The sequence below is a fragment of the Neltuma alba genome, unplaced genomic scaffold, assembly GCF_004799145.2.
Source record: "Neltuma alba isolate B1F8T4 unplaced genomic scaffold, ASM479914v2 tig00012097_pilon, whole genome shotgun sequence".
Taxonomy (NCBI): domain Eukaryota; kingdom Viridiplantae; phylum Streptophyta; class Magnoliopsida; order Fabales; family Fabaceae; genus Neltuma; species Neltuma alba.
The window spans coordinates 573,268-589,193 of record NW_021636654.1 but is presented as its reverse complement, the minus strand read 5'-3'; the positions used below and the strand labels follow the sequence as shown (position 1 = coordinate 589,193).

Below are 15,926 nucleotides of genomic sequence, written 5' to 3'. Positions count from 1 at the left end.
ATGATGCCCTGTTTCGCTTAAATCCTTGTTTACCCTTACGTTCACTCTTATCTTAATTCACATTGTACAAACTAAAAATCAATTAGTTTATTGTAATTTACATTTTAATATGCTTTTTAAAAAAAAAACGAGTTCAACTAAAACTTATTTAAATGATGCATCCAAAAATCAGAGTCACAAAAATTAAATGTGAGAAGTTAACACTACTTCAATTTTAAAGTGCTGAAAAAGTTGCTCTGATCCCGATACATTATTTTAAACTTAAATTAGTGTTTTTTTAAATCGAAAAAGTCAGCTTTTCATAACATCTTATTACAGATTTTATCATCAGCTCTTAAATTTTAAATTTTTGTTTAAATAATATGATTTTATTCTATTTTCAAATATACATACACTCACTTCAATATGAAAATTACACACACACACATATATATATCTTCTTATACACTGAATGCGTAGCATTTCAGTTCAATTTTTATTTTTATTTTTGGAAAACGTATGCTCTCAGTTTATGAAAAATGCTTCATTAATTGAGAGCATTTTCATATTAATTAGAACTAGATTGAAATTATAGCTCCTTATGCTTAGAAAATAGCCATAATTTATTTATTATGGATAAAAATATTCATTATTGGAAGTTGGAATGGATTAGCAGAAAGTAAGAAGAGAGAAGGAGGAGGGTGATCGACGGGATGGCAACAAGTGGGGCGAGAGGGCGGGCGCGGGCATATGAGAATAAGCATCTCATATCACACACACCTAACCTCTGCTTATCAGTGCTCACCATTGACCAAAGGAATATTCCTCTGTCGTCTTCTTGATGCCCTCATTTCACCACCCTCCTTATTCTATTTCAACTCCCCCCCCCCCCCCCCCAAAAAAAACCAATTTTTCAATCCTACTATCTTATTCCCTCCTCTTTTCTTTCCTCAGTTTGATAAAGCCACATACTTATCCCTCAATTTGCAAGTCAAACTGCAACTCACACCTCACAGATCCACACTTCCTGATTGGCTCTTTAAATGACAGTCTCAGGTGATTTTGGATATAAGCGAAATGAAATACTCCTCCGGTCCTTATTATAAGACCCAATTTGACTTTTTATTTGGTCCTAATTATAAGACCCAATCTATTTTGTCTCTTATATTTATGCATTTTTTCCAAGATAATCCTTTTAATAATGATAGTTTTAGCCAATATACTTAATTAGCAAGGATATTTTAAGAATGACAACACTTATTTATTATAAATAACCAACTTAACTTACTTTCTTAATCTCCTCAAATAAGTCAATTGGGTCTTATAATTAGGACCGGAGGAGTATATTACTATTTTATGATGCAATTCTTTGACAATGCTTAGTTTAATCGCATGAACAATAATTTTCTAAAATTATTTTTTTACTATTATGAATAGGGCTCGTTATGATTTTAAAAATTACTATGAGAACAACACTTTTGAATTGCCGGGAACCAATATTGTTCCTTGTGAAGCAAAAATTTCCCGCAACGCAAACTGTTGTGTTGTGACGGTCAAAATGTGAACTGTAAAGTGTAAACTGTTGGAAAACGAGTTGAAAACAAAAATCCGACCTGCCGGATTCGAACCAGCGACCTAAGGATACCTGTTTTTAATTTCAACTACAGTCCTCCGCTCTACCAACTGAGCTAAGGTCGGATTTGTGACATTGGCCTCGATTATCAATTTAGTGTTCTTTTTTTAGTAATGCACATTTTCCCAATCATATCATTGTCAGCTTCTAAACCACTACCCACACGTAATCCCATTTTTGCTACCAAAAATAACGTTGGAGGCAGCAGTGCTTTATAATTAATTCTATTTTAGCCCCAGAATTTCAGCAGGCAGCCAAGTGAGGAGCAAACGCATTTGGATCCCTCTAATCCCAAAGAAAACATAATCATACATTTAAAAGGAGTGATATGAGAATATGTGGCAATTATCCCCCCCCGGGGACCTATAACGCTCTTTGTATTCATTCTATGAATGTAGTGTTGGTGCCGAGACAAATACCGCGCTCTCAGAATGATTAAATGCATATATTATCAGGTCTGATTCTTCAGCAAGTATCAGAAGCGATCGTATAAGAAGCACATGAAGTGGATACAAGCAATTTAATTTCTGACGCAGACACAGCTGCTATAGAAGTGAAGCGCAAATATGCTATTGTTTGTAACTTTGCAGAGTGATGGTAGTATCTATTTCTTTCCAAGGAGGCTTCTTTCACTTCAATAATTAAAAGTCGGAAAGCAAGGGAGTTTCTTTCATGTCTTTGGCTTCCATATCAATTGTGGAAGCTTTGCAAGCACGTAATGCAGTGCATATATCCGTTCTTTCCAGGAACTTCTCCGCTTTGAAAAGCATCACAGGTCCGTACGCGAAAACCAGCCTCTTGCACTGCAATAAATTTGGAACGCCATGTGGTGAAAAAAGGAAAATTGAAGTCAATTGATGAAACAGGTAAAACGTAGGGAAAATTGTGCACTCCGTTTGTTTTAGATACTACATCAGGGAACAGGGGGTATTCTCAAGCTCTGTCTGGACTAAAAGTTCAGTTCCCTCCTCAAACGATGTTAAGAGTAAACTCCATTACACTTGCATGCAATACTTTAATTGTATGAAAACTGGTGAGGAACTACGGTTCCGACCATGCAAATTTATTTAACTGGATAAAAATCTGAGTTTTTAAATAAATGCGAGACTAAAAAGAAAAAGGCGAAACTCGTCAGATTTTTCTCACCTTTTGTGCATACTTCTCTATGGAATTGCACGCCTTCAATAATGTCTCGATTACATCTAGCTGTCAGTTAAAACTGAATTTGTTAGTAGCGTACTCGACATAAGATAATGATATCCAGAAGAGGCCAAATTATGATCAGGATATCGGAGAACCATAATGATAGTTGAGGGTTTTCAAGAAAATGTAAAAAAAATTTTGCAGGACAGCAGGATAAGAATATATTTTAGAGTGCATAAAAGCCATGTAATATTTTACCAAACTATGATCAGGATATTGGAGAACCATAATGCTAGTTGAGGGTTTGCAAGAAAATGCAAAAAAAATTTTGCAGGACAGCAGGCTAAGAATATATTTTAGAGTGCCTAAAAGCCATGTAATATTTTACATGTTTTGGAGTAAACAGAAGATCATAAGCTACTAGAAAACAAGGAAAATTCCACTACTCCAGCTGAGTCGTAGGAATTGAAATTTCTAACCTCGGTGTCAGGATCTTTCAACTTAACCAATACTTCTGAGACAGCATCTCTGCAAAATCCACAACTATCTTCTTGGACTTGAGATGAAACCTTTGCAATTCGCTGACATAGATTGGCCTTTTTACAAAGTTCTCCAGGTTGCAATGAAGCTAGTTTTGAGAAAAAGGGGGGAGCATAAAGGTCCACCAAATTTAAGCACTGCACAAGGCAGAAGAAACAGATGAGTAGATGTAAGGTCTGAGAAATTCCTATTCATTAATCCATTCTTCCCCTGGATTCCTCAAGTGCTGACAGTTGCACTCTGTTATACAACAAGGTTGCTCCAAAATGTAAATCAACACACTATATGGTTCAACATAAGTTGGGGCTATGTTATTCTGTATAAGAAAGGTTCCATATGCAAAATTATCATGCTTGCAGCCCATCCAACCATCCTGTGGCTGAACAGAATGTTGGTTGAACATCAAAAAAGCATAACCCGAGATTATTACTAGATTTGCAATAATGAATAACTTCAGCATGAAACCATAAACACGACATATCCAAGAAAAGGTAACCAACCTCCTGCTCTAAAGGGCGCAGCTTTTGACATGTATGGTAAAGGATATCAATGATCTCATCCTGGGTCTCTTTTTTAGTCAGGAAATCAAGAGCCTCAGAAGTATATTCCTCACAAAGTGCACAAACATCTTTTTTCTTGGCTAGTTCTGCATTTTTCAACGTAGAAAGTATAAACTACTCATGTCACAATCATATATCAAACTATAAACAACATACAATTGCTGTCTACAAAAATTGTAAAGATTTGCACTTGATGTTCAGTCAAACCACATCTGTGGTCTTCCTCCTTATTAAGGTGAAGGTTGAAGACCACTGCATTTTTGACAAATTGGAAACTTATAGCGGTGGGCAAGTAGAGGTTATCTTCTGACAGGGCTTATTCAATGTCAATAGATTTTAGATGATCTTGTATCCTCTATTGGCCTATCTGATCTGAGATGACTCATTTGAGGAGGTCTGTGTTGTTAAGATTTATAGGTTGGACTACAATCCATCCCATCTTTTGGCCACTTTTCTTGTTTCAGATCATTGTACTGAAAAAGCCATGTGTCAATAATTATAAACTACCATCTTTCCCCAAAAGTCTTTACCTGTTACTTAAATCCTAACTTACTTTTCACAATTGATTGGCATCAGTTTTAGGGAAATTATTATCCTATTCTGGTGGTAGTATTTAAGATTAATAATCCGTCGCTAGTTAAATTTAGCTATTTACCCAACAAAATTAATAGTGAAAAAGAAAGGTAAGATACACATGCTTCCACTCTATCCATCTCAGGAAGAATAATTAAAATGAGGATGAGAATGATAACAGTTGAATATGTTACCCGAAGAGTCTGATTTTGCAGTATTGTTTCTCCAAAGACCAGGATTAGCCATTTCTCTTGCATCACAAATCCAAGCAGCACTCAGCACAACGAGAAATAAGAGCCCTGTTCTCTCCTCCATGTTGCTTTTAGTAAGCACTAAAATAACCTATAGAAGAGTTTCAATTGGGGTAAAGCTACAGAAAAAGGGGGAAACGACAAGATAAAAAAAAGGATCAGCGTTCATATACTTCTATGATGCATAATGCATTTGGTGAATCGTAATGTACTTTGATACTTAAGAACTGGGCTAAGGCATACCAAGATTTAGGGAGCCAATTTGATAGCCCCATGCGAATAAACATACATTACTGATGAAGTTCGTTAAACTATCACGTAAGTAAATACATTGATCTGTGCGACGCACTGTGGAAGAGTAAAGACATCCATGCCTGGAAGCAAATGAGAAATGAAGGCGCCAGCTGGATCAGTTGGAAAACTTAGTTGCACCAGGTACGCGATGAAATTTCACGTTCACCAGGGTGGGAGGGGTGTGAGTTACGTCCCAATGTGTAACTCACGCCAATTGATTAATGAAGGAGGAAAAGAAGACACACGAGAGAGAACATGTCCATCTTCTGTCTTATGCTGACCCCTTGTTCCTGATAATGAAAATACCTCAACTTCAACCCTCAAAGGTGAACTAAGAGAACTGGCAAAACTGCAAAAGGCGGTCGGTTCAAGATATTATCCTACAGCCTATCACGAGCTGAGCTTACTCGAAATAAAATCAGTTCAACATTGCCTGAGGACAGTGAAACTATGTTACTTTGACACTAGCAGATCCGCTTAGAGCAAATTTAGAGATACCTCAGCGATACTTTAAGTTCAGGTAATTTATTGCCCAAAATTCACTTGTAAATAAACAAGTTGAAACCCAATTTCTCCAAACTACGATCAGTAACCCCCCCCCCCCAAAAAAAGAAGAAGAAGAAGAAAGAAATTGCAGTTTCAGTAGTATCGATTACGAAAACAAGAGGAGTGTTGGGTATCACGTATCCAATGGGATCACGAAGCAAACGGGGGAAAAAGGCGACGACTAACCGCGAAAAGGATGAGGCGGGAGAGTGGGACGGGAAGAAGCGTTATTTTTCTCGGGAAATAAATTAGATTGACGATACAAGAGATAAAGTTTATTTTTTGCAGTATTTCCAAGAACACAAAAGAAGGAGAAGAGAAAGAGAAATTACCTTGGGGTTTAATGTTCAGGAAGGAGAGAAGCAGGGAGGGAAATAGAGACGACGGAGCATCCAATTGGGATGGCGTAGGGATGAAGGAACATATGATTGCATGATTCTATTATTAGCATAGTAGCCGCCGAGTTTGGATTAAGAGTAGAGATATTCCAAAAGGATCGGACATGGAACTTCTTGGGTCTTACATAATTCAGGGACCCAATTCTATCCCATGCGAAATTTCTCATGTCATGTTAAAAAAGTGCGTAGTTTCTTATCACGGTGTCCCTTAGAACTTTAAAAATGCCGGTCCGTTGGTTTTTTTTAATTTTAATTAAACTTAATTATCCTACCAATTCATCCCCTCAAATATGAAATAATCATCAAACAATACATGCCTAGACACGAGGTGAAGGGTTCCCCCCCCTTTCTTTTTCCTAACAGGATCTTCATTATTGTCGTCACACAGATCCCTGTAATCTTATTTTGGACTTCAAACGAGGTAGTACATACAAGTTACTACCAAAGTTAGGGCCAATGAAATTGCAGCTTCAAACTAAGTGCAACGGGTTTCAAGTGGTATGTAAATTGCTTTCAGAAGTAAGACTAGCCCAATTTTGATCTCAAACCATGTGCAATTACAGAATTCAACATCTTTTTAATATAAAGCCTTATCATAAGTGACTTGATACCATATCTCAATCTAAAATTTGTAGGTTATAAGTTAATAGGTTTTTCGATTTTTATATCATCTAAGTAATATGAGACTTCAAGTCCATTCATCCTTAACATCTCAATTCAAAGTTCGAAAATTGTAAGTGTATGGATCTTTCAACTTACATACTTTTTATCAAGTCCAATTCCATATGATGTGAGACTTCCTCCGCGGAGTTGGGCCCCCCCCCCCGGGGGGGCTTCCCATGTCAAGCTAGGTTTGCCCACACTTGCACATTGTTTCGTAACTGCTTATAACAAATAAATCCATATCAATCATATCTACAACTAGTTTGACATCTTCTAATTAGGTAATACATAAACTCGGACTTCAACCAAATAATTAACGAACAACAAATAAGTTACTGGCAAAGCAGGCGCATTTCTATGGACTTGATGGAAGCCGCATCACCTCAAATTCAGAGTTGGCTTCTTTTTCTTCTGGTCATTTCCCAAAAGATGGGACAATCGAGCAAACCCGAATTTCTTTCTCTTTGCACAAAACTGCTTACAGAAGTATGAATCTTCCTTTTGCTTTCCAAGCATGTGACCCAGCGATCCTGCTTCAAACTCTCGTGAAAGAAGCAGCTTCCTGCTCAGTATTTCTCCTATTGATAAAACTGTCTTTGGAACATCTCGTTTGGCTTCATCATCTTCCAGTTCCAGTCCATTTACACCAACTAACAGAGAATCTCTTCGATGATGAGATGAAGGGTGGGAATTTTTGAACCTGGTTGAGTTACGTGCAGAAGAAGGCCTTCTTTTGTGACCCTTCCTTAAGGCCTCTTCAACTGCTAGCTTCCCTCTATTTGCAGCCCCTACTCTTTCCATGGCTTCTTCTAAATCTTTCTTGCAAGTCTGAACTTCTTTTGTGGCCTCCTCCACCCTTTTCAGGATCTCCGTTTTTGATAAATTGGCTTCATCAATTTGAAGCATTGCATCTGTAACTTTCCTCTTCGAGTTTCCTCTGCTTCTAGAGCTTTAGATGTTAGAGCATGATACTCTTCAAATGAGAGAGTTACCACTTGAGAAGAATCCGTGAGATTATTAGATAGGACATTAATTTCTGCTAAGGAAGCTGATTCTGCAGCCCTAGCAGCCGCCTTCATCTTCCTAGCAGCAACCACTCTTAATTCAGCGGTCCTTATCATGCTTTTTGTCCGTTCAATCTCAGACATCGTTCTCAAGACTTCCGATTTTGCAGCTTCTCCCATTCTTTTGAATTGTTCTGCCTCAGAACACAACCTGTGGAGCTCTTTTGTGATATCTGACGGATCATCTTTTGCAGCTTGAAGTTTTAATCTTGTCTGGCTCAACTCTTCCTCAAGAGAAGATAATTTTGAAGAACTGTGAGTTAACCTCTCACGGGTTCTCTCGAGTGAGGCTCTTTCCGTCTTTAGCTTCTTATTAAGCGATACAACAGAAGCTCGTACATCAGCTATATCATTTGTAGTTTTGGTTAAGTTCAACTTGGCCTGCTTCAGCTCCATTAATATCAGACCTGGTTCAGATGAAAGGTAGGGACTAAAGCCTCGGTTCAACGTGTCCAATTGATTAACTTGGTTCTCCTTATCTTCTTCTTTGTTCTTCAAATAGGCTTCACATTCTTCCTTTTGCAGCCTTGATTTTAAATCTTCAACGAGCCTTTTGGTGCTTTCCAGTTCTTTCAAGACATCCAGAGTTTCCTTTTCTTTCAGGATCAGTTCTTTCTCCAATACTGCTGCTTCCTCCTCTAGCTTCCCAGTGTCATGCTCTGGTGCTCCCTGCTGCTAAAAAATAATGCAAAGCGATCAAAATTTTAATTAATTAAAAAAAAGTAATTCGCACAGAAGCACATTGAGCTTGAAGCGAGACAGAGCATATGCTCGGTGGTGTTTCAATCACTTGTTGAGAGGAATTATAATTCCATGTTATATACTAGTTTAATGCAGAAGTTTAAATGGTAAACCTAAGGCTTCTGAATTGTTTTATCATATTTTTCAGCACATTCAACCTGGTGTAAACGTAAATTCAGTAGACAGATGTAGCTGAAGTTATGAGGATAGAATGCTAGCCGTCAAAAAATATTATTGCCTTAAGACTGTCAGAAATACCAATAAATATTAGGGCACACGCTGTAAAAATAAAACCTTTGTTGATTTTACAGTCATCTTTGGTGTTTTGGTAACAACAGTGTTCAGAGAGATTAAAAAGAAAAAGAATATTCACGAGAGATTTCACTAGAAATCTCAATTTTTAAGACTTAGAGTTCCAACATGGATTCCTCAGTAGGAAAATGGGTCCACACTCAGGGAAGATTATTGAAATTACGAAATATTTTATCTGAGAAGAAAACAGAGAGATCTCTCGCTGCGAGGATCCTCTAATGACCTTAAATTTCATCACTACAATTCTACGGATCCGAGTCTTTCTATTGCTCATAAGTCATAACAATAAGCGTAGCAAATTACAGCAATTAATAATTGATAAAATAAATGACTGTTTGACCGCAATATCACCAAAACTGCTACTAATCATCACTGACCACAAGAAGAACATACCCACCAAAAAAAAAAAAAACATGAAAGGAAACCGAGAGAGAATAAGCGAACATAATCTAGAGAACTTTGAACATATAGAGTGGTAACAGTCACATTGCAAGAGACCAATATTCATTGACCAATTCTTTCTTTTTTGACACGAAATCATGAAGGCTTCATTTTTCATTCTGGGTGAGGGCGAGTGACACACAGAGAGAGAGAGAGAGAGAGAGAGTTACCTCAAGAGTGGACAGATTATCATGGATGGATGTCCAGACGCCAAGACCCTCAAATCGGGTGACGGCCTCCTTCACGGATTCGAAGGGAGCCGAAGTATCAATCTGCACTCTCAAAATGCGCTCCTCCTTCTCGGAAGCCGGTTCAAGGAGAGCCACGTCCGGTACCGTTTCAGAACCCAATTCGGAGCTGTCTGCTTCCATTGCCGACTCAGTTCAGTGCTTCAGAAACTAAAATCCCAGGAATTCCAGAACGTGAAGAACGACGAACAAAGGAGATATATTTTTGGTGGTTGCGTGTGTTGGGTGATGAAGACGTAAAGGTTAAGGGGTGCTATCTCAGCAGCAGAGGAAAAGGAAAGAAAAGGCGGGGGAGAGAAGGGGAAGATGGGAGACTTGTTCAGTGGGAAGTTACTTGAATGGCTTTGCTGCAGTTAAAAGGCTGCGGCTCCTTGAGAAGAGGAGATAGGACAATTATGCCGTTGGAAGCAGCACGGGAAAAGAGCAATGTGAGTTGGGACCCTTTGGATCTTTTGTCAACGGTAACAAACAAACCCTTTTACGACATCGTATCCTTCTTCTTAAACCAACGGACAACGGCCTCGCTGGATTGTCTGGATTTTTTTCCTTCTAAACTGTCGTTAAGAAGCCTGCAAAATGAAACAAAGCTAGGGGGTAGTGAAGAAAGATTTGGCGTTTCTTTCACTTTGGCAGCTGTTAAATTTATTCTAAACGGGAAATGTTTTCATTAAAAAAGAAGTTAGAGGTGGTCCTGTCTGCAATGAGCTGTTTAGTCAGTGTTCACTGCGTTGCTACTGATGATTAATTATGCCTTTTATCAATCAGGGGCGAGATATAATTTTTCATTGTGAGTGTTATTTTTTAAATATTCAAATTACTCAAAATAAAGGCAAGCTAAATTGTAGATTGAAATTGAATAATATGATATAATGTTTGTTTTAGAGTAACAAACTGAAAGTTGAGTGTGAAGTGGATTATTAAAATGTTACAGGCCTTAATTGGTGATAAATGGTAATGTATATTAGGGACAGTGGATTGGAGGCAACATGAAAATCATCATGATGTCTGAAGTCTTAACCGTTGCACGGAATATTCTCATCCTTCCACTCTAAAGTATCACTCTACCTTTGAATTTCGAACCCCTCTCTATAAAAACAACCTTGCCCTGTTTCGTTCCCTTTTGCCAAATGCCCATGAGTGTTCGAAATTCAAATATTGGGCCAGAGACTCAAGGCCTACGCACTTGAAGTGGGCCTAGTTATGGGCTTATGGCCCTTTGGGAACACTAATCTGTTGATTTCAAAACTCACAAGTTTTTTTTTCCCAAAGTATTCATTTAGGCGTTCAGTTTTTGGGCTGATTAAGTCCACCTCGTCGGCCCAATTAACCTCATCGTCAAGTCTGCTCGAGTCACCGTCGAGGACCCACTACGTTGAATAGCACATGCACTGATCACTCAGCCAACGCTGTGTTTATTGGCTGTTAGGGATGCAAACACATTCACACACTCAAATGATAAGTGCCATGCCTACACATGAACACAACCCCCTCCAATTTCTGTGATCAAAGAGGCAGATGGACCACCCTCAGCCTCATTTAGCTTCTGATGTCCCACTCTGTATCACTATTTGATTTCTTTTTTTGAAACCATAATACAAAGCGCTGCTTTAGATAGTTGAAGCATCAAATGGGCCATCCTAATAACTAATATACGGCCCCTATGTCCATATCACGCGTAAATGGCGTATTCTGGAAACTGCATGTGAACTGAAGTGAGGATGGAGCCGTTCGCAGTACAAGAAAAATCAACTCACAAAATGAATGGTTTCTGTTCAATATTAGGGCTGCTAGTTTTACCACGTACTAAGGGAATGGCCAGGCATAGTAAGAGGCTCAACAGTATAACTGCAATGCAAGACTGTCTCACAAATATGGGTATAATACGTGTGTGTGTCTGTAAGACCGTTCAGCATCTCTACTGGTCAATCAGCTGAGATCAACTCTCCACTGCTCTCTTCTCTATATTACGTGTGATTCTCATGAGTTATGCTTTCTCATCTTTGTCTCTTTTATCATGAAGCTACTTTTTTTTAGCTGCCTTTTTTCCTTTTCCTTTTCTTTTTCTTGTTCTTTCCTTTTTTTTTTGGGGGGGGGGGGTATGGTTGCACTACTAAGCCCATAGAATCTGCTAGTTTCTGGATAATGAAAATTATGAATGCGAAGAAACTACGAATAAATTTTGCTTGTCTGCGTCAACATCGATTGAAATGAAGAAAGAGACCAGGGAAGCGAAAATGTGAAATAAGCAGAAAGAATTCAATCCGTTAATTAAATAAATGGCTCAGAAACTAGCTGGGGGAGGCATTTTCTTTAATCTTTAAAAAAGGGGGCACACTGATACTTAATACCAGTCACCATCCAAGTCTTACATGTGTTGTGCATGAATAATAAAAAGAATTGTGCACAATACAAGCTGCGCGAGCCACTTGTCTTTGTATATAAAAGACTCTGTAAAGCCATAGTCCAAACTCAAAACAACTTTCTCTGCTACTTCATCATCTTCCCCTTCAGATCCACTTCTTTATTAAGCAACGATGTTTAGTACTGATTTTAAAGCTCATCATGATCATCAGTTTCCCCAGAAGAGCAGTAATTCGGCCTTCCAAATCAAGCAGGATGATCAGTTCTTCTGCAGACTTCTTTCAAAGGAAAGCTCTATTTCTTACCCGTCTTTCAGGGCACTTGCCATTCCTTTTGAATGGGAATCTGAACCAGGCACACCTAAGCGTCCTTTTTCCGAAACCACTTTCCCACCCTCACTCCTCCACCTTGCTCCTATTTTAAACTACTCGGGACATGACTCCCAGCAAAAAGAAGGTGAAGAAGCGATCAAGATTCAAACTTCTGAAGAGCCTTGTCAACATCATATTTTGTATGTAGCTAGGATCAATTACTTTAGTGTCTCAGATGAGAGTTAGAGGGCTATATATGTATATGAATTCATCTTCTACGAGCGAGCTAGTCTAAAGAAATGATCATAGCTCATTATGTTCTTTAAAGAAATCAAGGTTTAGCTCTGTTTGTAAGAAGATATGCCCTTCCTTATTGCTAACTTTCAGATTTGAAGCTTCTGCAGGTAGATACGGGCGTATGGAAATGCATGGTAACATTATTTAGGCATATTTGACGGCATACATAGATGACCTGCAGAGAGAGGAGGAAGAAGAAGAAACTCCTTTTTACGGAGCATGTTTTAGGTATGTACTCTCTTTTCCGATATCGATATATAATTCCCACCGTTTCTGTGTACTTTAGTTTTATCTTTTCCCCCAACTACTGATGGTAATTTATTACCAAGCTGCAAAGGTGTAAGCTAGATACTACCATACATTTTGTTATTTTCCTCGAGCTTTAGTGTGAATGTTAGCAAGTTGTTCACGTTATATTCGATGAGAAGTGAAGTTCTTATGTCAGAAATTATATCGTTGACATTCAATAAGTCTCCCCATTTAATTTACACTTCTCGGAATTTTTGTGATGGGTTGATGTCCATATTTTGTTGTGGAGGAATTGCAAAGAGTTGTTTATTCAAAAGTCGGTGAGTTTATTATTCAAGGACATGATCAACCACAGATTTCAAAAGAATTAAAAATGACAATAATTAACAATAGGCGGTTTTTAATCTTACTAGTTGCGTATCAACAAATTCAACGGACGCTACCGATGGGTCTGGGGTCTTTCTTTCCCGGCGTTTAATAAATAATCCATGTATATGTGAAAAACTAAAGGAAGTTAATTAATGGACTACTGCTTAGAAAATCTCAAATTAGATTATATCTGGAGTCATGTCTTAAAAAAAGAATAACGCAAAGCATATCATCTCCTTCTCTCTCTATCTTCTCATATTTAATCACTTTTGATTAGACACAATTATCTTCTCCGTAGGGCTTGGTCAACACATTACAAGACCCGCCCAGTTCTCTTTGGTCATTATTTGTTGATGATTTGTTTGGAAGACCAGTGCCAGGATTTGTACGCGCGCACCAGTGCCTTTTTTGTTGTCCCTCGCTAGCTAGTGGGCTCTTTTTGCGGCTTGCTTTGTTGATTAATACACATCCATTGGTCACGGAAAAACCAAGGAAGTTATGTGCCACGAACACAAATCCATAACAGTAATAAACCATATCCTTACTTTTTTCTGCAGTAACGATTACTTATGTTCCACACGGCTTTTCTTTTTCTAAGCTACGTATCTAGCTAATCACACATATATAGCGAGTTATAAATAACTTTATGCTGTACAAGTATTGTCATTGTCGTACGAGATAAAATCTTCCAATTAAACCAGGCCATTTATGAGTAGACGATATATGTATACGTGTATATAGGCGGAAAGATCTGATGGTCCATATTGGATATGAATTTCCAAAATTTTTTGGTTATTTCGTAGGTACTGAAAATCGTGAGTTTCTATGGGAGAATTCTTGTAATATTTCGGTCATTCGTATATGTATATGGTAATTAATTAGCCTCGTTTATACGCTTAATGACTAAGAAAATGGTTATTAGATGACCAGCAGGTTTCTCATCCTACTTATCCGGTTCTGCTCTGTGATTACCGTTGTCTCTTCACATTGCAGAGAACCCAACATTGAGGTTCATGTGGGAGAAATTAAACAAAGAATATTAACCTCATATGTGCCTTTGTTAGAGAGAAGATTCAGGCTGGTTTGGACCATCTCAGCTCATGCCTTAGAGTTGATCAAGTTGCTAAAATCTACAGCACCAAACCTCTTGGTCTTCTCCTTTTCTTTCTTTTTTTTGGTCAAAAACTGCTACCTTCATTAATCCAAAAACAGGGAATTAGCCAATTCCCTCTCTACAGTCAGACTTGTCCTGCTCAAGAAGAGAAAAAAGAGGGGATGGGGACAAAGAACCCAGCCTAAAGGACGCATCCCCTTACAACTTGATTTGGCTAGCCAATCAGCTACCAAATTACAAGATCTAGGAACATAGGACAAATGTAAATTTGGGACAGAAGCAAATACATATTGCAGTTCCGCCACTAGCATTTCTGCCTTCCAATCTGGACAAGAAGCATGACCTTTTACAGCTTGCACAAGAGGGAGACAATCAGACTCCATGATCAGCTGCCCAAGATCTCTATCCTTGCAGGAGAACACTGCTTTATGCAAGGCCTCGACTTCACTGTCAAAAGCAGAAGATGCAGTACTCTTTTGGCAGCACAGGTCAACTACTTCTCCTTGAGAGTCTCTCAGTACGAAACCCCAACCACTATGGCCTGTATCTGCAGAAAAGGAGCCATCCACATTAAGTTTAAGACAAAGGTTATTAGGTGGAGTCCAATTTCTATGCACTTGGTTCTGATGAGATGAGGAAGTATCATCATTAAACCACTCTTTTGCACGCCATAGTTCATGAACCGTAGCAGAAGCAGAATTGAGAACCCAAGAACAATCAACTGGCTTATGCTCAAAGATTTCACAGCACCTAGCTTTCCAAAGATACCAACAAATATAAGCTAATAAAGCTTGTAAGTAGGGTTCATTTTTAAGTTCTAGCAAGACATTTAAAAGCCAATCTTCAAAGCGAGTAATGGTAAGGTCATCAATAAGCAAAGCAAGGGGAGAAGCAAACCAGACTTTCTTGACCCAGCTACATAACAGCAAACAATGCTCAATGGTTTCAACACTACAATTACAATTCACACAAATGGGGGAAAAAACACACTTTTTCTTTAAAAGGGCTTCCCTGGTCGGCAAAGCTTGAGAGCATGCCTTCCATAAGAAGTGTTTCAGTTTAGGCTGAATTTTTAAACCCCAAATGAGTCTCCATATTTCTGGTTTGGTTGAAGAAGAGCAGCTAGGAGTTGCTTTCTTTTTTCTACCTTTATGAGTTTGGAGCCATCTATAACCCTCTTTGACAGTATACTGGCCATTGGGACACAAAGTCCAGATAAGCTTATCTTGTAACTCCATTCTAGGCAAAGTAACACTTAAAATAGCCTCCTCAACATAACGTGGTAAGTTTAGGTTCTCAAGCTGCCACTTCCCTTGCTTTATGAGATTTCCTACCTTCCAATTCTTCCAGTCATCTGGCATACTTTCCATAACCAGTCAAAAATTAGCTATGGAAGGTATCCACGGATCCTGCCATGCCAGCACCCTATCTCCCTTACCAACTCTCCAATAAACATTGTCTTTAAAAAGGGCTCTACCTTCCAGTAAGCTATTCCAAGCCCATGAAGCCCTTCCTCCTTTTTTAGCATCTAAAAAAGAGCAATTAGGATAATAAATTCCTTTAATCATACGAGCCCAAAAAGCCTCAGGTTCAGCCAAAAGTCGCCAACATTGTTTGCCTATTAGAGCCAAATTATAGTTCTGGAAATCCTTGAATCCCAATCCCCCATCTTTCTTAGGTCTTGTTAGGGAATCCCATGCCTTCCAATGTATTTTCTTTTTGTTATCAATTTCTCCCCACCAAAAATTGGAGATGACACTATCTAATTCTTGGCATGTTTTTTTAGGGTACAAGAAGCAAGCCATAGAATAAGTTGGAATAGCATTAGCAATTGCTTTA

General features: G+C 38.4%; 2 protein-coding genes and 1 non-coding gene across 6 annotated transcripts; all 3 read right to left on the bottom strand.

Annotated features, from left to right (window-relative positions):
* Positions 1–1,586: 1,586 nt before the first annotated feature.
* Positions 1,587–1,677, bottom strand: TRNAY-GUA (transfer RNA tyrosine (anticodon GUA)). The gene is given in 2 exon segments: positions 1,587–1,622; positions 1,641–1,677. It is a non-coding gene; the product is annotated as a tRNA-Tyr (tRNA).
* A 339-nt stretch (positions 1,678–2,016) lies between these two features.
* On the bottom strand, positions 2,017–6,119 carry LOC114722649 (proactivator polypeptide-like 1). 4 transcript variants are annotated; one of them, XM_028908728.1, is made up of 6 exons: positions 5,852–6,119; positions 4,623–4,770; positions 3,796–3,941; positions 3,235–3,432; positions 2,759–2,818; positions 2,017–2,415 (listed from the first exon to the last, which is right to left on the bottom strand). In XM_028908728.1, exons 2-6 carry the CDS (start codon positions 4,741–4,743, stop codon positions 2,254–2,256), a joined length of 687 nt encoding a protein of 228 aa, XP_028764561.1. In that variant the 5' UTR covers positions 4,744–4,770; positions 5,852–6,119; the 3' UTR covers positions 2,017–2,253. The 4 variants fall into 4 exon arrangements, with proteins under 4 accessions (XP_028764561.1, XP_028764560.1, XP_028764562.1 ...); XM_028908727.1 differs by lacking the exon at positions 5,852–6,119 and adding an exon at positions 5,010–5,547; XM_028908729.1 differs by lacking the exon at positions 5,852–6,119 and adding an exon at positions 5,029–5,096.
* Positions 6,120–7,440: 1,321 nt separating this feature from the next.
* On the bottom strand, positions 7,441–9,509 carry LOC114722639 (WEB family protein At2g38370-like). Its single transcript, XM_028908716.1, has 2 exons — positions 9,309–9,509; positions 7,441–8,319 (listed from the first exon to the last, which is right to left on the bottom strand). The coding sequence occupies exons 1-2, from the start codon at positions 9,507–9,509 to the stop codon at positions 7,441–7,443; spliced, it is 1,080 nt and encodes a 359-aa protein (XP_028764549.1).
* Positions 9,510–15,926: the final 6,417 nt, after the last annotated feature.